The sequence below is a fragment of the Mustela lutreola genome, chromosome 17, assembly GCF_030435805.1.
Source record: "Mustela lutreola isolate mMusLut2 chromosome 17, mMusLut2.pri, whole genome shotgun sequence".
Taxonomy (NCBI): Eukaryota; Metazoa; Chordata; class Mammalia; order Carnivora; family Mustelidae; genus Mustela; species Mustela lutreola.
Window position 1 is genome coordinate 1,556,845 of NC_081306.1, and position 24,027 is coordinate 1,580,871.

The following is a 24,027-nucleotide window of genomic DNA, read 5'->3' on the forward strand; positions in this document are numbered from 1 at the left end:
GCAGGAGAAGTGAGGTCACACAGACTTGCGAAGAGCTCCAGGGGTGAGGGTCTAAGACGTGGTAATGGGTGGGGATGCTGAGGTGGCGGGGGCAGCTTCTGCACTGGTAACCGGGAACAGGCGTGCTGGGTTGTGGAGCTCTCCTGGAGGGGGGCAGTTGGATCCGGGGGGCAGAGATGGAGAAAGCAGCCGCGGGGAAGCCAGCTGGGCTCGGGATGTGTGCGGTGCAGGTGGAGACCGGTCTCCTGAGACCTGGTCCTGAGGCTCAGGAGAGGGTCTTAGGAATCTCTCAAAACCTGGCCTCGCCTCAGACACTAAGGAGAGTAAAAGCAAAACTGCCTTATTGCTGGACAGTTCTTTGTGAAGCTCTTCTGTCCCTGTCTTGAGCCCACTTCTCTGCCTCTGCTCTGAAGCCACAGATTGGACCGACTCAGAACAGCTCTCGGGTCAGGCCCAAGAGCCTCCCCGCTCCGGATGGCTGGTCGGGGCTGAGTGTGCTCATTTATTAGGAAGCGAGGTTGAAAGGGGTGCTTGTTCATCCCTGCTAAAAGTTCACCATTTTTTGTTTGGGGTCAGCGTCCTGGCCAGTCAAGTTCAAGTTTTTAAAACCCCTCTTCAGCATTTTACTCCCTACACATCTGACACAGTCCTTAATTTTAAATCTCAGGATGCGTTTAAAATGCACACTTCGGTTTGCAACTTCTCGCTCTCGTGTTTGGAATCACCGTGGAGCCCAGAAACGGACTTCTTAAAACCAGGGTCCTCACAAAGTGTTGGCTGCTGGTTCTAGAGGGGAGACACAGTTCCGGTATCCTGGAGCCTAAGACAAGGGCAGGTGGGCATGAACGGGCTTCCAAACCACTGAGGACAGGATGGGGGTTTGACGTCGCAGCGGAACCATGCTTGCTCTGAGGGAGGAGTCCCCAGGTTTCCCCCCAGGACAGCCAACGGTCCAACCAGTGTTTCGTGAGGCAGCCACACCGACTTCGCTAGACCAGCTTTCCTCAAGTTGTCACAGCAGTGCTGACCTCTGTAAGACCGGAGCTTTTCCAAACGCTCTTACAGAGAAACAGGGATGCGTCCGGTGCTCCATGGTTCTACCCGCATCCTCTCCAGCTTAGACAAAAGACACATGACACAACGTCCCTCACTATTCACAGAACGGTTTATTGACCTACCTCACCCAGCAGGCCCCGGGGCCCCTCCTGACCAGGGGAAGGGTCAGTCTAGCGCGCGGCTGGGCTGCAGCCCACGCCCTGGGGAGGGGGCAGCAGCAGTAGCAGGCGACAACGCCGGCCGGTGCAGCCTTCAATTACAGAGTCTGAGTCGAGTCCAGACTCAACTCCACTTCAGGTTCTTGTCCTCCTCGGTCATCGCCGGCGTCTCGGTGACCAGGCCGGTGCCAATGGTCCGGTTGCCATCGCGCAGGGTGAAACGCTGGCCTTTTTCTAAGATCATGGGCTGCCGCAAGATAAGGCTGACCTTCAGGTCCTCCCCGGGCATGGCAAGCTCCTGGCGGGGGCAAAGAGAGGGTTCATGCACGGCCCTCAGGGCAGCCGTCCACCTGTTCGCCGCCTACCAAGGTTCCAAGTTAAGGGATGAACGTGCACTACACTGAAACGCAACAGGGAGATGCTTTCTGGAGACCCCAGCTGCCGGACAGATGCCCAGCCTACGTGAAGACAGGAAAGACCTTGTGACGGGCACTCCTAATGCTCACTCTTGAAAACTAAGTCAAGGAACCCATGGGTCATGCAGTTTTCTTAGTCACAAAACTTCCTGAGCCACCGTGTTCGATGGAACTCTCAACTGGGAGACTCCTCTTCTGGGAGAGCTTTCTGTGGGTGAACACTAACCGGTTGTTTGTTCCCTACTCCAGCCCCGGGAATACTAGGTGGAGACTCCCTCCCCCAAACCCACCCGGCCAGACCTTTCCGCCACTAGCTTCACGTACACCGGGCACCGAACAGACAGTCTCCTCCACCCCCTCACGTTTCCTGTGCCCAGCATTACCTTCCCTGGCGGCAGGATGACCCGACAGGCCATGTCCCAGGTCAGGGAGAACATGACCGGCATGAAGTGGGACACAAAAGGCTTGTGGCGGCCGCCCTCCTCCTTGCTGAGGATGTAAACCTGGAGAGACGACGAGGGTCAAGCTGTGGCCGCTGGGCACGCTGCCTCTGCACGCCACGGTCCGGCTCCGCGCCGCCCGTCACCTGGAGCCCTCACCTGTGCCTCCACCTTCTGGTGCGGCTGGATGGACCCGGGCTTGGCCATGACCAGGCCACGCCTCAGGTCCTCTCGCTTCAAGCCTCGGACCAGGGCTCCAAGGTTGTCGCCTGCCTCTGCCCTCTCCAGACTCTTGTGGAACATCTCAATGCCTAGGAGGAAAGAGGCGAGACCAGGGAGGAGGAGGTGGTGCAGAAGGAGGGCGCAAAGCATCTGCGAAGGGACACCCCGAAGCTGGCCCCTGGGTCCCCAAGCGTCTTCTCTGTACCTGTCACCACAGACCGAATGTTCTTGCTGTGTCCCAGGAACTCACACTCATCTCCCTTCTTCAAAATGCCACGCTCCAGGGTACCGGTCACCACCGTGCCCCGGCCTGGAAAGAAAGGACAGGAAGTACGTGCGGGACACTGGGTGGGGCTATACAGCCGGGGACGCGTGCCCGTGAACCGGGCCTCACCAGGAATGGAGAAAACGGACTCCACAGGCAGCAGGAAAGGCTTCTCCAGGTCTCGCGTGGGTACTGGGATGTAAGTGTCCACGGCATCCAGCAGCTTCTGCACAGACTTCACGCCTAGCTCAGGGTCGCGTTGCTACGGGGGTAGGTGACAGGACTCTGAAGTTGTCATTCTGCTCCTCTTACTAAGAGTCCCTCCCCAGGCTCGGAGCAGAACCCTGGATGCCCACCCAGCCCCATCCTCTGCCAGTAACAGCCCCTGCGTGACCCCGCCTTCACCTCAAGGGCACAGAGGGCAGAGCCTACGATGACCGGGGTCTCCTCCCCTTTGTAGCCAAACTCAGTGAGCAGTTCCCGGATCTCCAGCTCCACCAGCTCCACCATCTCGGAGTCCTGGACAGCGTCCGCCTTGTTCACGTACACCACGACATGCTCCACTCCGATCTGCGGATGGCAGGAGGAAGGCGCGGTGTCCTCCGTGGACCAGCTCCCCGCTCTTCCTCTCTCCACCCTCCCTGGGCTCCGAGTACCTGTTTGGCCAGTAACAGGTGCTCTCGGGTCTGGGGCATCGGGCCGTCATTGGCCGCCACCACCAGGATGCAGCCATCGAGGGGCGCGGTGCCCGTGATCATGTTCTGGGGAGGGGGACAGAAGACAGAGACTTTCAGGACCTCCCCAGCGCCACACCCACCCAGCCCAGCACCGCCGCTGAGGCCCACCTTCCTCGCGACATCCGCGACCTCAACGCATGCACCTGGAGTGTCCCAACTTGTCCACACACCCAACATTTCCCCGCCCGGTCCCAGCACGTCTCTCACCTTAACGTAGTCTGCATGGCCCGGGCAGTCCGTGTGGGCGTAGTGGCGGGCCGCGGTGCTGTACTCCACGTGGGCCGCGTTGATCGTGATCCCGCGGGCGCGCTCCTCGGGGGCGTTGTCGATCTCTTCGTATTTCTTAAACTTGGCTCCCCCTCCCTCTGCCAAAACTGCGGGGAAGGAGGGCAGCCTCGCAGGGCGTCCCGGGGCAGGCGGGCCGCACCCGGCCCCTCCCGCGACTAGGCAAGCCGGGCGGGGAGAACCCGGGCCCGAGGCCTCCCCGTCCAGCCCTGCGACTAGCCGAGGACAAAGCCCCTGCTCCAGACCACGCGCCCAGGCTGGAAAGAGGCCACGGAGGCTCCCCAGCTCAGGCGTCCGGGGAAGGGGCTCCCGCACCGTACAGCCGCCCCGGGGCCGGGCCCGCAGGCCCCGCCGGCCGCGGCCGCTTCGGCGCGCCCGACCCCGCGCTTACTCTTGGTGATGGCCGCGGTCAGAGTGGTCTTGCCGTGGTCCACGTGGCCGATGGTGCCCACGTTCACATGCGGCTTGTCGCGCACGTACGTCTTCTTGGCCTCCACGGCCAGCCCCCGGCACAGGCCGGGCAGCGCCGGGGCCCTCGGCGGCCGCAAGAGGCCGCGCAGCAGCGGGGCCGGCCGGGTCCCGAGACCTGCCGGGCAGAGGCCTGCAGTCAGGGCGCGGGCCCCAGCCGGCCGCCCGCGACGACGCCCCCGCGGCCCCGCGCCGCCACCGCCGTCCCCGCCCTCTCACCGCTCAAGAGGGGCGTCGCGCGCAGCAGGGCGGCGGCCGCCATGGTGGTCGCCCTCGCGCCCCGAGCACCCGGCCCCGGCGCCCGCGCGTGCGAGGAGGAAAGGGCACGGGCGGCTGGAGGTCATTTCCGGCGGAAGTGACGGGCCGCAGGGCACGTCGGGGGCCCTCCACCCGGACGGGCGCCAAGCGGCCGTCTCCGGCGGCGCGGGGCAGTGACGTGGCGCGTCCCGTCGCGCCGCGGCGCCCCGCAGGCTCATGGGCGTTGTAGTTCCCAGCGCGGCGCGTGCGGGCGGCGCCTGGCGCGGGAGGCCGGCAGGGCTAAGCCCGGTTCCGAGGGAGCGGGCGGGCTGCGGGAGGCCGAGGCTGCGGCCCCGGCGCGGCCTGCGGGGGGGCGTCCGTGGGGTCCGGCCCCGGCCCCCCGCGCGGGTCTGGCGGCCGTGGAGCCGCCGCGGGAGGCATGAGGGGCCCCTGCGGCCGGGCTGAGAGAGACGGGCCAGCGCGACCCGTCTGTGCGCGGAGCCTGTGTCCTGGTCGGTGAAGCGGGCCCCGTCGTGGGAACCTTACGGGGGAGACTCGGACGTCCGGCTCCGGGGGGCCGTGAGCGGGGACGGAGGCCGCATCCCGGGACCCCGAATCACCCACCGCGGCTCCCAGCCCGCGGGGACGCGCGGCGACGCGGTGCAGCCCGGAGCCGCCCTCGCGGCGGACTAAGCGCCCGTCCCTCGCCCGGCGCCGCACGCAGCCACCCAGCCACCCAGTTCTGCGGACGATGCAGAGGCTCCGAGGGTCAGGGCCGGTTTCCGGCGCCCGCACGGGCCGCGGAGGCCGTCTCGTCCCTGCCGGGGCCCCGGCACCGAGCTCCGGGCGGGGCACCCGGGGAGTGCGCAGGGCCCGTGTGTGGCCCGAATGAGGAGTGCGAGGCTAGCACCTGACCTGTAACTCTGACACCCATCGTCTGTCACCCAGGGGTGAGAACAGCAGCTGCTTAATTTAACCCTGACTGATCTCTCCCCAGCTCATCAGCTCCGGAGATTCCGCGGACGGCCTTGGGTTTCAGAGAGATTCCCTAATTCTTCCCTTGGCGGTGAGGATTCGGGAGGGTCTGGGCCCAGACAGGGAAATCGTATTGATTTATGACTCACACGGTTTCCCAAGCTCGGAGGAGTTTGGGGAACAAAGCGAGAGCTCAGCATGGACGGGGCCTGGTGCAAATGCTTCTATTGGTTCACATTCCACGGCCCAGTGTTGCCCTGTGTGGCGGGAGCTGGGACTTTCCCATGTCACAGGTGCGAAAACAGCGTCAGGGTGCTTGAGGAACCCAGTACACCGGAACTCGGAAAAAAGCGTGCACTTGACCACCACCCGATACTGTCATCGCGCTGCCAATTTACTGCTCAAAGAAAAGCAAGAACTTGCTAAGACGTGTGTCCTCCTGGCCTTCCGGCCGGTCATCTCTGCTTAGGAAGGGCTGTGCCATAACTAAAGGTTTTCTTTGTCTTGATCCTGTTCCTCGGGTCCTCCAGTCCGGGGGATTTCTTCTGAGACACTATTGGCCACTATGAGAATGTAAGATTTTTGGCGGGTGGTACGGAGCGAATGCTTTCTATTTTAGACGTGCTGTATTTATTGGAATGTGTATTGTTTGAAACAGAAAACTGGGGTGGCAAATACTGAGATTAGACAATGAGTCAACTTAGGGGCACCTGGGTGGCTCAGTTGGTTAAGCAGCAGCCTTCTGCTCGGGTCATGATCTCGGGGTCCTGAGATGGAGCCCTGCATCAGGCTTCCTGCTCAGTGGGGAGCCTGCTTCTCCCTCTCCCTCTCCCTCTGCTGCTCCTCCTGCCTCTGCTGTCTCCCTCGTGCACTCTCAAGTAAATAAATAAAATCTTCTTAAAAATATTAATAAATAAGTCTATTTAAGAAGCGGCATGTGGTAGATAATATTATGGGAATATCAACATATGGCAGATTTGGGGGCAGGTGGTTCACGAATGACTGAAGTTGAAGAAACCCAGCTCTCAGAAGAGTCCGAACAGAGAAGATTTTTTGTAGAGCTGTTGCTGTTGACTCTAGTATCGTCTGTAATCGAAGTCTTTTTTTTTTTTTTAAGATTTTATTTATTTGACAGAGATCACAAGTGTGCAGAGAAGCAGGCAGGCAGGGGGTGGGGGGGAAGCAGGCTCCCTGCTGAGCAAAAAGCCCGATGCGGGGCTTGATTCCAGGACCCTGAGATCATGACCTGAGCTGAAGGTAGAGGTTTAGCCCACTGAGCCACCCAGGCGCCCCAGTAGTTGGAAGTCTTGATTTACAGACAACAGAATTTCCATTGGCTGGTTTACGCAGAAGAAGGATTTGTTTAGGGGTTTGAATTAGCTTACAGAAGTGTGGGATGGGCCAGAGAAACCGCTCCCAAGCCATGGAACTGATCTGATGTGGGAAGAAAAGTGGGGTTCCCGCCACCGCCACCACCACCAAACACCAAGGGCCAGGCCTTAGACTCATCCGCGATACCTACTGCTCATGGCACTGAAGCCGCTTCTGCCTCCAGAAGGTGGCCTTCCCCCCCCTCCCAACCCTCCGGCCCCCAGAGTCAGGCAGATTCAAAGCCTCCCTTGAATGCATCTGACTGGAGAAGCCTAGATCGTCCTGTGTCCGTATCGGTATCAGAGGAGCCTAAGAGAGGCCGCGTAACTTTAACTTTGGGAGAGCAGGCGTGCTAGCGGGGATTCAGCCACAGGGAATACAGACGTCCAGCATGTGGCTTGTGGGAGCATCAGTTTGGCACGGCCGCTAGTGAGGTAGCAATACGGTGGGCTCAGAGTTGCCGAGACTTGTGGGCAGTGCCAGGAGAAAAAGGAAGGCCGGCTGCCGGAGAAACCTAGCAGGTGGGGTGGCAGGGCCGGCGGGCGGACACGAAGGAACTGGGAAACAATCAGACTCGAGGAGGCTGTGCGTTTGCTTGGAGAAAGGGTTTTCTCTTTCAGACATGCATTTTGAGTGACTGTAGTTAAAGACATGTTCTTGGTGCAGAATCTGGAACTCTTTAAAAAGAGGCTGTTGAAATGAAATGGGTCCCCCCCAGCAGTCTGCGAGCTCCTGCTTAACACTCATGTTTCCATCTTCCTACGGACGGGGCCCTGATTTTGTTCAAGGTGGTCCTTTCCCCAGTGCCGGGAATAAATCCCGACAGGCCTCGTCTACTTCTGTGGGCCTAGTCTCCTTGCCAGGGGCTTTGTTTAGGGTTGAGTGTGTGACTTCTTTGGGGTCCATGATGGGTCAGTGGTGATCTACTTTGGGGGCTTCCGGGAAAGGGGCTCTCGCCCTCCAGGAGACACCAAAGAGATGGGCTGCCTTCTGACTCTGGGTGTGGCTGGGTCTGGATGCAAAGCCTGGAGCTTCTGCCTGTCATATCTGATCAGTGATGAAGCCAAAATCCAGAAGAGGGCAAAACAGAGGAGTTTAGAAGACTGGACTCCTTACGCCAGACTGTCGCGGTTGCCTGTTTGCATCCAGATACCTCCTAAAAGAGAACCTGTCCCGTGGCACTGAATACCCTAAGACGTATTTCTTGGTTTCACTTGTCTGAGACCGAGTGGCCTGAGTGGGACCAGGACTGGACTTCCTTTATGTCTGTATCCTCTGCCTGGGCCACTGTCGGGCTCTGTATGATTGTGCCTGAACTACTAATGAGCCTTCCAAATCGAAGGGTGCCGCCAAGTGGTGTTACAGACCTAACGTCCAAAACAGGACCCTCATTCTCTTCCAGGCTCTGCTTCCACCTCCGAATAAGCAGTGCTGCCTTTCTCCCTCCCCTCAACCCTGGTGTCTAATCCACTTACCCAGTCCTGCTGGTTTGCTGTCCAAAGTATGTCTTGGATGTCATTGTTTGTCTGTCTCCACTGCTGACCCTGTGGCTCAGTGTGGGATCTTCTATCACCTAGGCTAGCTCACAGCCTCTACAGGGGCTCCCCAGCTCCTGTTCTCAATACTGCAAACCCATGCCCACACAGTAGTCAAGATCAGCCCTGAAGGGGCGCCTGGGTGGCTCAGTGGGTTAAGCCGCTGCCTTCGGCTCGGGTCATGATCTCAGGGTCCTGGGATCGAGCCCCGCATCGGGCTCTCTGCTCAGCAGGGAGCCTGCTTCCCTCTCTCTCTCTCTGCCTGCCTCTCTGCCTACTTGTGATCTCTGTCAAATAAATAAATAAAATCTTTAAAAAAAAAAAAAAAAAAAAAAAAAAAAGATCAGCCCTGAAAATGTGGATCAGAGGGCCACCTGGCTGGCTCAGTCCGTAGAGCATGCAATTTTTTTTTTTTAAGATTTTTAATTTTTATTAATTTGAGAGCGAGAGAGCATGAGCCAGGGGATTGGAGGGAGGAAGGAGCAGGAGTGGGAGAAGCAGGGTCCTCACTCGATCCCGGGACTCTAGGACCATGACCTAAGCCAAAGGCAGACACTTAACCAACAGAGCCACCCAAGCACCCCAAGCATGTGACTCTCGATCTTAGGGTTGTGAAATTGAGGTTCTCATTGGGTGTAGAGATTAGTGAAATCAATAGATAAATAAAAATAAAGATTACCTTTCAATTTGTAATTAATTAGTTAAGCTTGGATCAGAAATTGACATGCACACACACACACACCCCCCTCCCGTGACTCCGTACTACACTTAGAATAAAACCCCAGCTCCTACTTTAAATGGGCAACCCGTATGGCAGGGGAATTCTACCTTGTAAAGCTGTTCTATAAAAATCCAGACCCCTCCCTGCGGCCCGCCTCTGTGACCTCATCCAGTATGATTCTCCTCTTACTCGCTGCCAACCACGGCGGCCACTGTGGTCTGCAAACATCCCCCAGTTGTTTCTACCTCAGGATCTTTGTAGATGCTCTTCCCTCTCCCTGGCCTGTTCTTCCTTGTAGCCTTTCCCAGAGCTGTTTGTCCCATCATTCAGCCCCACCTCCGATATCAGTGTCACCTCTTCTATCTAAAGTAGCCCCCCGTCACCCTCTCCTCACTGGTCCTCTTTGGTTTTCCTCATAGCACCTAAAAAAATTTTTTTAAGATTTTATTTATTTGACAGAGGCAGGCAGAGAGAGAGAGGAGGAAGCAGGCTCCCTGCCGGGCAGAGAGCTCTACTCTCGCTCTATTCTGGGGGCTCTATTTTGAGACCCTGAGATCATGAACTGAGCCGAAGGCAGAGGCTTAACCCATTGAGCCACCCAGGTGCCCCGAGAGCACCTAAATTTCTAAAATTACCTTATTATCTTACCAGCTTGTTGGCTGGTTTGTGGGGTTGTTGCTGTTCCCGGTCTCACCAGGTCATGGCAGTAAGAGCTTGTTTTTGTGACTCTGAGCAGGGCCTAACCAACACTCCGGTGAAGAAGTATTGGTTGAAGGAATTATGTGCTGAATTATCTCAGTTGAGCCTATACGTCGGGCTTGTTAAGTATCCTGATGTTTTCAGTGGAAAGCAAATTTTGTATTCACAATCACGTTGAAAATAAAGGTGAACCACCGTAACTTTTGAAGTCTCTGCTTTATTATCTATAAAATGGGGATTGGAGTGAGGAAGTTAAACTTGATGATTTTCTAGGATTTCTTGCTGCTCTTTAGAGGATGGGGTCTGGTGTCTTTGACATGAGCACTAGGCTGGTCAGCAACTTAGTAGCTGGGGCACTCGGGCTCAGGACTTTGTCCTCGACGCCCCTCAACGGACGTACTGGAAGCTCCAGGGCAATCTTCGCTCTTCCCCCACGAGCCAGCCTTGGCAGTGTCTCCTCAGCTATTGTCCTTGCTACTAACCCCACCGTAGTGCCCGAGCCAGGTCAGCACCAGCCCGTCCTGGACCACAACCCCAGTCTCCTCTCTGCTTCCCTCCCCTCCTGCCCCCCGTGCCAGCCCTGGATTTGGGGCAGGGGATCCTGACCAAAGCACCAAAGCTGGATTTGACATCCCAGGAGACAAAAGAGGAGAAATCCCCGTCTCTTGGGGATGGAGTGCGGTGAGCCTCCAGTAGAATCCCACAAGCAACCACTTCCCCTTCTGTCAGAGACCCCGGTTATCCTCTGAAGAGCTGCCTCTGCTGTGCTCCGCCCATCCCGGTCTCCGACTGGCCTCTGAGCCAGGGTTCACCAGTCAGCAAACTCTATCCCCTGTGATCACACTGTCGAGTACTAGTGTACTCAAGTTCAGTTCCGGCACTGAGGGCCCAAAGTTAACTCAGACCCCACAGGTTAAGGGCTCAGTCCCCCCCAGACGGCCCCCATTTCAGAGGAGAGGTGCAAGTGGGGAACCCCATCATCTTCGGTTCTGACCAACCTGCTCCAGATCAGGGAGTTTCCCGTGACCCCGCAGCCCCCTCAGGTGTGAGAATTTGCTAGAACAACTCAGAGAATGCAGAACACTATACGTATGATTACAGTTAGCGTCGAGAATACAAGTCAGGAACAGCTCAAGGAAGAGAGACAGAGTGAGGTTTGGGAGACCCGGTTTCGTGTTTTAGGCGTGACTGATTACGTCATCGCCACGTGACTGAACCCAATCTCTGGATCCCCCTCCTCTCCCTGGACAAGCAGCTCAAAATCCCAACCCTCGGGGGTGCCTGGCTGGCTCAGTCAGAAGAACATGTGACTTTTGGTCTCAGGGGTTGGGAGTTCAAGCCCCGTGATAGGTGTAGAGATTAACATACATGCATGCATAAATCTTTTTAAAAATCCCAACCCTCTGTATTATGCTGAGCATAAGTCAATCAGAGAAAGACAATTATCATATGATCTCCCTGATAGGAAGAATTTGAGAGCCAACGTGGGGGGTTTGGGGGCAGGGAAGGAAAAAACGAAACGAGATGGGATCGGGAGGGAGACACACCGTAAGAGACTCTTAATCTCGCAAAAGAAACTGAGGGTTGCTGGGGATAGGGGGAGGGACAAGGTGGCGGCTGATGGACACTGGGGAGGGTGTGTGCTATGGTGAGTGCTGTGAGATGTATAGACCTGCGATTCACAGACCTGTACCTCTCGGGCTAATAATACATTATATGTCAATAAATAAAAAGTAAAATAAAAACCGCAACCCTCTAGTCACCAGGATCGTCTTTCTGGTGACCAGCCCTTGTCCTGAAGCTATCCACGGGCTTGCCATTAGTGACCTCATGAGCTAAAACTTGGGTGGGATCTAAAGGGCACTTCTATCACTTGGTAACTTCCAAGTACTTTCAAAGTTATGCGCCAGGAAGCGGAGACAAAAACCAAGTTCTTCATTATACCTGGTGACCCAGGCAGAGCTGATGAGACTCAGTCCTGTTGTGTTTGCCAGAGCCATTGGGAAGGCTATGATCTTTTCCCACTACGACTGTGGAGCTAGTAGGGTGTATGCTTGGGGCTGCTGCTAGCCATCTTGCCACCTGTGAGGGGACAATCTGGAAAGCAGAGCTGAGAGACCGAGACCACGCTCAAACGCCCGAAGTCATTCTACCTCTGGGTTTTCAATTCTGTCAGCCAGAAAGCGCCCCCTCTTTTCACGCTGAAGCTCCCCGACATTGGGAGTGGGTGAAGGGTTTCATTACTGAGAGCTAAAAGCATCCTGTCACATACCCTGTTCCTGAGAAGCAAGTATCTCTCCCTTTTACGTTAATACTTTGGCTCCTCCTCCCGTTTCATCACCTTCCATTTATTCCTCAGCCCACTACCATTTGGCTTCTGCTTCTACCACTTCCTTGTTTTTTTTTTTTTTTAAATGATTTTATTTATTTATCTGACAGACAGAGATCACAAGCAGGCAGAGAGAGAGAGGAAGGGAAACAGGCTCCCCGCTGAGCAGAGAGCCCGGATACAGGGCTCGATCCCAGGACTCCAGGACCATGACCTGAGCTGAAGGCAGAGGCTTTAACCCACTGAGCCACCCAGGCGCCCCTTCTGCCACTTCCTTAAAACCACTCTCACCATAGGGCGCCTGGGTGGCTCAATTGGTTAAGCATCTGCTTTCGGCTCAGGTCATGGTCCCAGGGTCCTGGCATCAAGCCCCGCATCGGGCTCCCTGTTCAGCAGGAAGCCTGCTTCTCCCTCTCCCACTCCCCTTGCTTGTGTTCCCTCTCTCGCTGTGTCTCTGTCAAATAAACAAAATCTTTAAACAGCTACTCTCACTAAAGTTCCTAAACAGTGTTAGTTGATAGGGATAGAAGCAGAAAAATATTCACCTTTAGCCCAGAAAGATGACCTAAAGCCTGCGTAGCTCTGATAAGGATCAAATACGTGCTGGCTGCTACACTGTAAAGGGTCTCATGACTGTCTGTACGTGTCACCGATAGTTAACATCCAACTGAATGATAAGCACCAGAGGAATCTTGCGAAAGTAGTTTTACAGGCAGAAATTCGAAGAAAACATTTATGATCTAATATTCCCTGCATGTCCCCTCCACTTTGAACACGATGCATATAACCACCAGCTTCATACAGCAAAGCTAAGGCTCTTTCTGCCCGAGTTTTGTCGCCATGTAACAATAAATGCACTTCTTGGCACCAAAAACATCTCAAGAATTTTTTTTTTTGAACGTCCACTCGCGACCCCACAGCCTCCATCACCGATGTTTTAAAACAGGAGGCAGCGGCAATGCCACGGGTCCCTTTATAATCATTTGCTCGTGAGGTGTCTGACCAAGTGCCCCCACGCGCATGCTCTGTACTCCCATACCCCATTGTCTTTGTGGTGTGGTTCTTCTTCCAATGCCGTGTCCAGATTTATTTTTCTGGTTTCGAGGGGATGCCCTCACACTCCAGGAAGCTTTGTCTTGATGAACTGACATCTCCAGGAGCGTCGCTTGGTGAACAGCTAAGGCTTGTAGGTATAGGGAATGCCCCGCTCCCTTGTTTCTGGACAAATCTGACACGCATCTTTCATCTAGGGCTCCCCTGTAGGATCAAGTTGAACTTCTCTTTGCCTGGAATCACTCGTTTGGTTTTCTCTCCTTCCCTCTCCTGCTTCTCCCACTCTCTTACCAATTTCTTCTGGCAGCACTGTTTGACGAAGTCACTTGCACACACGTCACCTCCAGGTCTGCTTCTGGGAAACCTGACCCAAGACGTCATCTCAGCACTTTCTACTCCTCATTGGCTGCCTACCTGATAAGTGTGGATTGTTTTCCAGAATTAGGTCCTGGGCCCTATTCCTTCTACAGATAATTGCCTGGACAATCTCGATCATGTCCATGGTTTCAACCAGTAGCTTCAACTCTCACTTCTGATCATCCCCAAACTGTTTTATGCAGCTCACACGGCAGCTCTCTCTGCTGGACAGCTCCGGCTAGCTGTCCACAGACCGCCCCTGCTCTAACACAGTAGTCACTCGCCACATGTGGCTATTTTAATTAATTCAAGTTTAAATCCCTAGTCCCACCAGCACATTTCAAGTGCCCAGGAGCTACCATCCTGGAGCGTGTCAACACAGAACATCTGTTTTATTGGACAGCTTAGACGCATTTCCAAACCTAACTCATCAACCCCAGACTGTGGCCTTCCTCTAGTCCCCACTGTGTCTCTCTCTTAGAAACTGGGCAGAAATCACAGAAAGTGGAAACTACAGAGAAAGGGTGTGTAAGGGCTTCAGGCAGGCGGGAAGGGGCCACAGAATTAGTCTTTTTCATGTAGATCTTCCCCCGAACTGGGCCATCTGAGAGCGATCTCGGGCCGGTTAGCACAGGGGAGAGCGCGGGAGGACGGCTGCCTGGGCCCCAACTTGCCCTCCTCAGTGAAGTTTCCGACTCCACCGGGCAGCCTCAGCCCTGAGCCGCCGTGCTTGGGCGAGTCGGGGCATTTATCCGTGTCCAGTCTGTCGTGTTCCCGGAGGAGTATCTGATCGAAGCCAACCAGCCGGGGTCAGTTCTGGACATTTTACTGCAAGAAGCCTCAGAACAGCAGCAGGTCCCTTCTTGAGTTCGAAGCTGCTGGGGCTCGGTGTGGCGCCCCGGAGAGCCGTTTGGCCACGGAGACGGAGACGGGCCTCCCCGCCGGTGCCGCCAAACGCGCGGGCGCGGAGGGGCCGGAGCAGGGAAGCAGAGGCCGCGCACAGCTCTGCGCTGGTCACTCGCCAGTCCCCGAGAGCGCTCGATCCGCTCCTTTCCAACTGCTTCAGCCCAGGCTCCCCTACCCCTTCGGGCGGCTGCAGCCGGGTGGCCGGCCGGCCGTCCGCACCTCCTCGTGCTCACGGTGTCCACGACGTCTACACCACAGCGATCCCCAGCGTCCGCACGCGGCCGTGACGCCTTCACGGGTCGGCTCCGAGCGCCCGCCGGCCCCGACGTCCCCAGCGCGGCCGGCGGGACCGCCTGCCCTCCCCGTCTCGGACGAAGCCCCCGGGGCCGCCAGCCCGTCGCTCAGACACGCCAGGGTCGCCGGTCCAGGCTCCGCCTCTTCGCGGCCCCCCCCCCCAAGGTCAGGGCGTCGTTCCCCGCGCGGCTCGCGGGCGGCGGCGCCCCGCGAACCCCTCGGCCGCGGGGCCAGGCGCTCAGGCGGCGGCGCGCCCCGCCCAGGGGCTCCCCCTCGCTGGTGTCGGCCCCGGGGGGCTACTCGGGCCCACGACGGGGGGCGTCGGCACTCGACCCCCTCAGCGGGCGTCTCCTCGCCGGGTTGTCTCCGGGAGGGCACCTGGGGGGGGGTCCCCTTGCCGCGGTGGCCCCTGCGGCCCCTCGGAGGCGCCGCCGCAGAGCCCCCCGAGCCCCCCGAGCGCCCCCGGCGGCGGGCGCCCCGAGGCTTCGCGCGCCCCGGGCGGCGGGCGGAAGTGAGTGAGGGGCCCTTCCCTCCCGCCGCTCTTCTCTATGGTCGCTTCCTGCGGGGACGGAAACAGGGGTCCCGGCGCCTGCGCAGACGCGGCCTGCGCGCCCGTCGCGGAGGGCGGGGGGAGGGGCAGGGAGCGGGCGCCGCCGCCGCCGCCGGAGCCGACCGCGGGGACCGAGATGCAGGTGGGACCGGAACCGGAACCCCCCTCGTCGAGTACCTCTTCCCTCCTCGCGACCCGGCCCCGGCGCCCGGGAGTCTGGGTGGGGGCGGGCGTAGGGGGGCGGCAGAGGCAGGAGGGGGCTCGGCCCCGCAGAGCGCCGCGGCCCCGGCTGCTCCCGAGGCGCTTGCGGCCCCGGGGACTGGGCGGGTCGAGCGCGTCCGGGGAGGAGGGTCGGGTCGGAGTGCGCGGACCACCGGGCCCGGGGGGGTCGGAGCCGGGAGCGGAGCCTGCCCCCTCCACCACCCGCCCTTCGGGGGATTTCAGATCTGAGCCCGGAGGCAGGTGCACCGGGAAGACGGGTCTGGGTCCTGCTTGGCAGGAGAGAAACTGAGTCACCAGCTCGGGAGCCGCAGGGTCAGCGGGCCAGAAGGGGGCTGGGTCTGCCTGTGGTGCAGAGGGCTGGGTGGGCCTCTGCCTGGAGATCGGTCTCTGCTGTGTCTGCACCTCTTGGCTCGGGTCCCCTGTGTTCCATGACTCTTGCATCTCTTGGCTTCTTCTCGTTGGTGGGGAACGGTCCCTGCGGTGGGAGCCGTCTGAATGGGTAGGGTCTAGGCCAGGGAGGCAGGGCAGGGGTCGCTGATCGTCGGTCTGAGGTTGGGGGAGACTTCCCTGAGCTGCCCTCGCCCCCGGCCCCCCGCCCCCCAGTCCGGGTCCCAGTCATCTTCCAGTATACTATGGGGGAGGAACCCTAACAAAAGAGCCATGGGTGGTAAATGTCCCGCCCAGCTCTGCCACTTGCTAATTGTAAGCTCTTGGGAAGCCTCCTCTGCTTTCACTGCTCTCCCGGAAGACTCGGAACCCAGAAAGATAGTATTAACGGCGGTGGTCCATTGTGTGCTTACTTTGTGTCGAGCCCTGACATGTTCCATTTGATTCCCCCAGTGACTCTAGGGGTGAGGGATCATTAGCTCCGCTTGACAGCGACAAATCTGCACTTCAGAGAGGACATCCAGTCTGCTCCGGGCCACCCAGCTAATAGGTGGCAGAGCAGGGATTTCATCCCAAGTCTGACTCCAGAGCCCATAGCCTTAACCATCAGGCTAACCAGCCTTTAGGGCACACTCCCCAGTGAAAGAAGAGGAAGTGGAAAAGCTCCCTGTTATGTCTTATTTATTTTGTGGCCGACGGAGTCTTGCTCTGACCCAGCCCATAGCCTTTCCCTGCCTGGTGCTCCTGCCTCTGGGCCCCAGGCTGAAGGGTCCCCAAAGAATCGGACGGTGGCCATCTCGAGGCTCTGTCCACTGTGACGGTACAGTGTAGGGGTGCTGGGCCCTGGGGTCTGCCTTCAGGACGAGTGCGGTTTCAATCCCTCACGCATCCTGAGGAGCCTCCCTCCTCAGAGCTGGACCTCAGGACCCGTGAGGCAGGGTCTGTAAGCACTACAGGCCTACCTCCCCCGAGCGCTGGGGCAGGGAGGGGCTGTGCCGGAGGCCGGGGCAGCCAGGCCCCGGGGACGAGCGCTATGCAGTGGGCAAAACCGTAGGCTCGGAGTCCAGTTCTGGGCTTCGGCTTCCTCCTCTGTTGTCAAGCTTATTAAAGCCTGTTGCAGGGAAAGGTAAGAACAGCACATGGGAAGCATGTGATAGAGCTTGAAGGACCTGTTTTCGAGAAGGGAGGTGGCGTGCGCGATAAAGGCTCCTTTTTAGAGGAAGGTGCTCCACGGCCGGCGGTCTGTCACTCCTGGAACCAGAGCCGGGGGCAGTGGGGTTGGGCAGGCAGCAGGGTAGGTGCCGACTGGGGCGTGGAGGGGGGGGCGTGAGGATCTGGGAGAGGGAAGGGGTGCGGTGTGCTGTTCCCCGTGGCTTTCCAAGGCGTCCTGACCAGAGTGGGGAGTCGGCTGGGGGTGGGGCTCGCCCCGCTCCCACCTCAGCAGTGACGCGGTGTATGTGCCTCTCTTCCTTCCGCAGCTGCTGCCGCTCGCCCCGTGTCTTCTGGTCGCCCCTCCCCACAGGCTCCCCCGGTCCGCCTCCTGGGGGCCATCATGAATGGATCCCCGTCCCCGGAGGATGGGGCCTCCCCCTCTCCTCCCCCGCTGCCCCCTCCCCCTCCTCCTAGTTGGCGGGAGTTCTGCGAGTCGCACGCCCGGGCCGCCGCCCTGGATTTTGCCCGCCGCTTTCGCCTCTACCTGGCCTCCCACCCTCAGTATGCGGGGCCGGGGGCCGAGGCCGCCTTCTCCCGCCGGTTTGCTGAGCTCTTCCTGCAGCACTTTGAAGCCGAGGTGGCCCGGGCCTCCGGCTCCCTCTCGCCACCCATCCTGGCGCCCCTGAGTCCTGGTGTGGACATCCCGCCACAGGACCTGTCCCTTGAGAGCTGCAGGGTGGGTGGGCCCCTGGCTGTGTTGGGCCCTTCTCGATCATCCGAGGACCTGGCCGGCCCCCTCCCTTCCTCGGTCTCTTCCTCTTCGACGACCTCCTCGAAGCCGAAGCTCAAGAAACGCTTCTCCCTCCGCTCAGTGGGTCGCTCCGTCCGCGGCTCAGTCCGTGGCATCCTGCAGTGGCGGGGGGCCGTGGACCCTCCCTCCCCAGCGGGGACCCTCGAGACCTCATCGGGCCCCCCGGTCCTGGGTGGAAACAGCAACTCCAACTCCTCTGGGGGGGCCGGGACCGTTGGCAGGGGACTGGTTAGTGACGGAACATCCCCTGGGGACCGATGGACTCACCGGTTCGAGCGGCTGAGACTCAGTCGGGGCGGGGGGGCCTTGAAAGACGGAGCAGGGACCGTGCAGAGGGAAGAGCTGCTGAATTTCATGGGGGCTGAAGAGGCAGCCCCCGACCCAGCTGGAGTAGGCCGGGGAGGAGGGGCAGCTGGGCCGACCTCAGGGGGAGGAGGGCAGCCTCAGTGGCAGAAGTGTCGCTTGCTGCTCCGCAGTGAAGGAGAAGGAGGAGGAGGAAGTCGCCTGGAGTTCTTTGTGCCGCCCAAGGTGAGCCCCCCGGAGGGTGGGGGACTGGGAGCGGGCGACCGAGCCACCCGCGTGGAACAGCCCCCGGGCTTAGCTTGGCTCGCTCTGGTGGGGATGGGTTTAGTTCTGCGTCCGCGCTCACCTGGGTGTGTGGAGCTAGCTCCTGACTCGGGGGGGATTGACAGAGTAGCCTTGAGACCCTTGGTCCGACTCCCTCGGGCACAGAAGGGAAGGCGCGGCGTCTCCGGAGGGAATGGACAGGCCCCCCTGCTCACCAGCCTTTGGATCTTGTTCTCGTGGCCCACCCAGGCGTCTCGGCCTCGGCTCAGCATCCCCTGCTCTACCATCACGGACGTGCGGACAACCACGGCCCTGGAGATGCCTGACCGGGAGAACACGTTTGTGGTTAAGGTAGGGGCTCTGGGCTCTGCCCCCCGGGAGCGCTCGCGCTGGGGAGGGAGCTCCTGGAGTGCGTGGAAGCCAGGGACCTCACAGGAGGAGGTGCCTGTGGGTCCACTGCCTTGAGAGTGTGTCCCTGGGGCTGTAGCTTCCCTGGGAGGAGGGAAGAGGGGGAGGATCTTCTTGTTCTCATCAGGGGTGGCTTCCGGCCTCTGGACCTGGACGTGGCCTGCGGGCTTCCTCTTGGCCTCGTAGGTGGAAGGCCCCTCAGAATACATCCTGGAGACAGCCGATGCTTTACACGTGAAGGCCTGGGTGTCTGACATCCAGGAATGCCTGAGTCCGGGGTGAGGAACCTGCCTGCTGTCACCGAGGGGACCAGGAGGGGCTGGGGAGCAGCCCTGGGCTGTTCACCTGCTGAGTTTCCTCACCGCTCCCCCCCCCCCTCCCCCGCCCCTCTACAGACCCTGCCCTGCCACCAGTCCCCGCCCCATGACCCTCCCCCTGGCCCCTGGGACCTCATTCCTTACAAGGGAGAACACGGACAGCCTGGAGCTGCCCTGCCTGAATCACTCAGAGAGTCTGCCCAGCCAGGATCTGCTGCTGGGAGCCAGCGAGAGCAATGACCGCCTGTCACAGGGTAAGGATGGAACTCTGCAGGGCTGTGGACCTCAGAGCCCCCCCGCCAGGCTCAGGCCCTCTCTCCCGACTGCGACCGCGCCCCCATTCCTGCCCTTCAGCTGCCCACCCCTTCCCGCCGTGCCACGCCACAGTCGGCGGCTCAGAACCATCCCCGTCCCCACCTGGCGCGAGCCCCACGCCAATGCCCGCCCGGCCTTCCGTGCCCGGCCTCTCCTCCTCTTCCGCAAGCCCCGGGCAGATCTCCATGCTGGCGGGAGAGAACGGCTCTTCCCCAGGCTTCTGGAACACTTCGTTCACACCTTTGTTTTGCTTTTACTCTGCGTCTCTGTACGTATGTTGATGCTATTAGATGGTTGGGTTTTTTTTTTTTTAAATTTTTTTTTCTTTTTTAAAAACATTTTTATTTATTTATTTGACAGAGAGAGATCACAAGCAGGCACAGAGACAGGCAGAGAGAGAGGAAGGGAAGCAGGCTCCCCGCTGAGCAGAGAGCCCGATGCGGGGCTCGATCCCAGGACCCCGAGATCATGACCTGAGCCGAAGGCAGAGGCTTTAACCCACTGAGCCACCCAGGCGCCCACTATTAGATGTTTTTGACTCTTCACTTCTCGGCCTAACGTGTGCAGGCCCAGTCCCACCCAGCACTCCAGGGACCTGCGTCCACCCGGCCCCGCTCACCTTCCAGACGCCAGTACCCGTTTGTCCGGCTCCTCTGTTCTAGTTTCGGTTTCTTGGTGCGTGGCCCCCTGGCCGTACTCACCGAGTAAACACGCGGACTGAAGGATCTTGGAGCCGGGGTGGACCTCACCGGCCATGGGCTCCATCCCCTCGTTTCCAGGCCCCACAGGCAGCTAAGACCAAGGAGGGTCAGTGGCTTTCCAGCGGCCCCTGACCAAGACCAGCACTGGGCCACTCGCTCCCCACCCCCCCTTTGCTCTCTGCACCCCACGTGTAGCTACGCCATTCTTGTGGGCTCAGGCCTGCCACACAGTAGACATTTGGGAATGCCCGAGTGCATTCCCGAGCCTGTGCTAGGTTCTGGGGCAGGACGGAGGAACCCAGAGCCACCCAAGACGCACTTCTTGCCCTCTCTGAGGGCTCCCGGTCTAGTTGAGTTGAGAAGCTCTCACTCCCTCTGAAAAGCAGGACTCCGCAGCGGAGAGCCTGTGCCTGGGGTCCTCTGAGCAGCACAAGCAGGAAGCGCCTTGGGAGCTCAGAGGAGGAGGAGCATCGGGGAAGGTGGGACAGACAGGCTTCACCCAGGGGAGGCGAGAGAAAAGAACAGGGCTTGGAGGAAGCGAGGTGGGGAGAGCCCTGGAGCTGTGGGAGGGCAGGACCGGACCATCAGGCCCGTGTGGAGGCTCTGGGACTACAGACCAATCGAGGTGCTCGGGGTGGTTGGATTGGGCCAATTAGTAGGAGGAGGGTCTTTGATGCCTTTGAGCGTTGGGGGTTTTGTCCTGTAAGCCGAAAAAGGATGCTTCTTAATACACGAGTCCTTGAGGGATCGTCCGCACGCCCTGCAACAGTTGCTGTCACTTCAGCTGATTCAGAAAGAACAGGGGCCCATTCGGAGCCCGGGGTGACCTCATCACTCCACAGCCCCTCAGTGCCTGGAGCCTGTCCAGGGTCGTGGGTCGGAGCGATGGGCCCCTGGCCGAGGAAGGGGGCCGGCGCCTCGGCTCGCTGACTGCCAGCACGCAGGGTAGTGTCTCCGGTTCTCAACTCTGCCCTCCCCCCCCTTTGTTCCAGGGGCCTATGGGGGCCTTGCAGACCGGCCCTCAGCGTCCATCTCCCCCAGCTCCGCCTCCATTGCCGCCTCCCACTTTGACTCCATGGAACTGCTTCCCCCAGAGTTGCCCCCCCGCATCCCCATTGAAGAGGGGCCCCCTGCGGGCACCGTTCACCCCCTCTCAGCCCCCTACCCGCCCCTGGACACTCCGGAAACGGCCGCAGGTACCAGAGGTGAGCGCCCGCGTCTGCCTCCAGGCCCAGGGGCCCGCCTTCCCGAAACTCTGGTCTCAGGATCCTGAGGGACCGGACCCAGGGGAGCGGAAGTGACAGCTGGCGGGAAAGCAAGGCTGCTTCTCTCCCAGGACGGGGGAGGCCTCCCTGACACCCCGGTTTCCCTCCCTCTCTCCTCCCTGAAGGATCATTCCTGTTCCAGGGGGAGTCAGAGGGAGGAGAAGGGGACCAGCCCCTCTCAGGGCACCCTTGGTTCCACGGGATGCTCTCTCGACTCAAGGCCGCGCAGCTAGTGCTGGCGGGCGGTGCTGGCTCCCACGGGGTGTTCCTGGTGCGGCAGAGTGAGACGAGGAGGGGCGAGTACGTCCTCACCTTCAACTTCCAGGGCAAGGCCAAGGTGAGTGAGGGAAAGGCTGTGCTCCATGCCCAGAGCTTGCGAGTGGGGCGGGGGGCGCGGGGCCGTCCCGGGGAGGAGGCTTCTGGTAGGGGCAGGGGCGCGGGCTCCTGCTTCACCTTGCTCGCCCTGCCCTCAGCACCTGCGCCTGTCGCTGAACGAGGAGGGTCAGTGCCGGGTCCAGCACTTGTGGTTCCAGTCCATTTTCGATATGCTCGAGCATTTCCGGGTGCACCCCATCCCTCTGGAGTCTGGAGGCTCCAGTGACGTTGTTCTTGTCAGCTATGTCGTGTCCTCCCAGCGGCAGCAGGGTGAGCAGAGCAGGTCTGCAGGGGAGGAGGTGCCCGTGCACCCAAGAAGTGAGGAGGTGTGTGTGCCAGAAAGACGGGGCGGGGGGCTGTGAGGAGGAGAAGCCTCGCAAGGGAGAGCAGGGCAGTGGAGGCCCCTGGGGGTGGGGCTTTCCAAGGGGAGGCAGGACACTGAGCACGTAGGGAGGCAGCGGCTCCGAGCCGGAGCCGGGAGGAAGTTGGGTTGGTGCATCGCCATTCCATCGGACCCTGTGTTCCATCACTCGTGTGTCTCCTGGATTCATCTTCCTCGGCCTCGTCTTTGCCCTTGGTTGCAGTCTTGCCTCGGGCCTGTCCTTCTTGGGGTGCTTGGTTTGATCCCCCGCCCCCCTCCTCCCTTGACGTCTGATGTCCCTGTCTGATCTCTCCCTTTTCCCCACCCCAACGTCCCACCTGTCCCCACGTTGCCCCCCCCCCCCCCCAGGCCGGGAGCAGGCCGGGAGCCATGCAGGGGTGTGCGAGGGAGACCGATGCTACCCCGATGCCTCCTCCACCCTCATGCCCTCCGGAGCGAGTGACTGTGTGTAAGTGTGCTCCTCTCACCGCCGCCCATGATCCATCTTCCATGGACGGGGGGTTGCTCAGGAGACGGGATGTGGGGGAGATAGCACATGGCTCCCGGGGGAACAAGTGCAGGGGAGGCCAGTCGCAAGAGCTGGCCCCCTCCACAGCCTGTCTTCTTACCATTCCTGTCTCCAGAACCGAACACCTCCCATGACCCACCCCAGCCCCCTGAACCCCCTCCATGGACAGATCCCCCACATCCTGGGGCAGAAGAGGCGTCGGGGGCGCCAGAAGTGGCGGCAGCAGCAGCCACAGCAGCCAAAGAGAGGCAAGAGAAAGAGAAAGCGGGCAGTGGAGGGGTCCAGGAAGAGCTGGTCCCCGTGGTCGAGCTGGTCCCCGTGGTTGAATTGGAAGAGGCCGTAGCACCAGGCACCGCGGCCGAGGGCGGCGCTGGCTCTGGTGGGGACCCCGGGGCCGCCCCGACGGTGCAGCTCCAGCAGTCGCCACTAGGGGTCGGCGGAGACGAAGGGGCCCATCCCCGAGCCGTTCGTAACCAGTACTCCTTCGTGTGAGCCTGCCCCGCTGGTCCTCCGCCCCTCTGGCCCCCAGCGCTTAGCTGGTGACATCGTGCCTGGTGGGGACGCAGAGCAGCGGTAGGAATCCCCTCCCCACGTGCTTCCTGACCCTTGACGGCCAAGGGCATCCGCGTTGGTACAAGAAGAGGTTCGAGAGCCCTGTTCACTCCCCAGTCCATACACTACAGGTGCCCCATCCCCTGGGCAGGGGATCTGGGCTCCGTTACCTCCCTGAGGGGCTCTTACGGTCAGCCCCACCCCTGGGGGCCATTTCCCCACTAACCACCCCCAGCCCGAAGCAGGGTGAGGGGGAAGGGCTGTCAGTTACTTTAAGGTGGTTGTTGTTGTTGTTTTAAACAAAATGGAGAAGCATAAATAAATAAAAGGGTTTATCTCAGTTCCATCGGACGGCTGGGCTGGGCTGTGGCGTGTCTTGGCGTGTCTGCCGTGGGGGCCGGGACAGGTGGGTCAGGAAGGCAGCCCGCTCAGTGTTGCCCCCTTGGGAGCGGAGAGGCTGGAAGGCTGTGTCAGGTCAAGTCGCGGTTGCCCTCCAGGGCTGTGCTCTCAGCTCCGGCTCTCCTGCGGGCTGTGCTATTGGCGCAGCGGCGAGTGCGGAGCCCAACGAACAGCGCTTCCCAGGGTCTTCGGCCAAGTTCTCTTAATGGGACCGAGCATGAGCAGCAGGACGGACCACGTCGGAGGCCCCTTCCTGCTCAGAATTCTTCAGTGAAGGCTTCCTACTTCAGGCACAAAACAGGCAGAGAGACTGTGGGGCCAGGGCTGGGGCGCAGCGGCTGTACTGGGAGAGATTGAATGCGGCGGCCACAGAGCCCGACTGCAGAGGGGCCCTAGGGCAGTCTGGCTGCCCCCCTTCTTGGGGCCAAGCTGGGAAGCTGGACGGTAGAGAACAGAGGATGCTGGCTTCCGGGCCTGGCTTTGCCTCTGCTTTGCTGTTTGGCCTCAGCAAGGTGTTCGTCTCTCTAGGCCTCAGTTGTCCTCATCTGTCAAGTGGGAAGTTTTATCTGGGTTGGCGCTGCACACATAATTT

The 24,027-nt window shown here is 59.9% G+C and overlaps 2 protein-coding genes across 6 annotated transcripts; one reads left to right on the forward strand and one right to left on the reverse strand.

Moving 5' to 3' along the window:
- Positions 1-1,147: 1,147 nt before the first annotated feature.
- TUFM (Tu translation elongation factor, mitochondrial) lies at positions 1,148-4,395 on the reverse strand. The gene is made up of 10 exons (XM_059154567.1): positions 4,267-4,395; positions 3,971-4,165; positions 3,502-3,668; positions 3,214-3,318; positions 2,963-3,127; positions 2,687-2,819; positions 2,498-2,602; positions 2,230-2,381; positions 2,014-2,133; positions 1,148-1,512 (listed from the first exon to the last, which is right to left on the reverse strand). Exons 1-10 carry the CDS (start codon positions 4,307-4,309, stop codon positions 1,339-1,341), a joined length of 1,359 nt encoding a protein of 452 aa, XP_059010550.1. The 5' UTR covers positions 4,310-4,395; the 3' UTR covers positions 1,148-1,338.
- Positions 4,396-15,113: 10,718 nt separating this feature from the next.
- SH2B1 (SH2B adaptor protein 1) lies at positions 15,114-23,387 on the forward strand. Of its 5 annotated transcripts, none has more exons than XM_059154098.1 (10): positions 15,114-15,216; positions 17,162-18,174; positions 18,463-18,564; positions 18,808-18,899; positions 19,017-19,192; positions 20,947-21,159; positions 21,345-21,556; positions 21,693-21,864; positions 22,325-22,424; positions 22,600-22,752. In XM_059154098.1, exons 2-10 carry the CDS (start codon positions 17,236-17,238, stop codon positions 22,616-22,618), a joined length of 2,025 nt encoding a protein of 674 aa, XP_059010081.1. In that variant the 5' UTR covers positions 15,114-15,216; positions 17,162-17,235; the 3' UTR covers positions 22,619-22,752. The 5 variants fall into 5 exon arrangements, with proteins under 5 accessions (XP_059010081.1, XP_059010080.1, XP_059010077.1 ...); XM_059154097.1 differs by having other exon boundaries at positions 21,693-21,920; positions 22,600-22,739; XM_059154094.1 differs by lacking the exon at positions 22,325-22,424 and having other exon boundaries at positions 22,600-23,387.
- The last annotated feature ends 640 nt before the right edge of the window (positions 23,388-24,027 follow it).

Coding starts and splice junctions, on each gene's coding strand:
- SH2B1 (XM_059154094.1), top strand. CDS start 17,236: ATGAATGGATCCCCGTCCCCGGAGGATGGGGCCTCCCCCTCTCCTCCC. Junction 21,160..21,344: donor AACGGCCGCAGGTACCAGAG/GTGAGCGCCCGC, acceptor TCCTCCCTGAAG/GATCATTCCTGTTCCAGGGG. Junction 21,865..22,599: donor GTCCTCCCAGCGGCAGCAGG/GTGAGCAGAGCA, acceptor TCCTGTCTCCAG/AACCGAACACCTCCCATGAC.
- TUFM (XM_059154567.1), bottom strand. CDS start 4,309: ATGGCGGCCGCCGCCCTGCTGCGCGCGACGCCCCTCTTGAGCG. Junction 3,669..3,970: donor GACCGCGGCCATCACCAAGA/GTAAGCGCGGGG, acceptor CCTTCCCCGCAG/TTTTGGCAGAGGGAGGGGGA. Junction 2,382..2,497: donor CATTCGGTCTGTGGTGACAG/GTACAGAGAAGA, acceptor CTTTCCTCCTAG/GCATTGAGATGTTCCACAAG.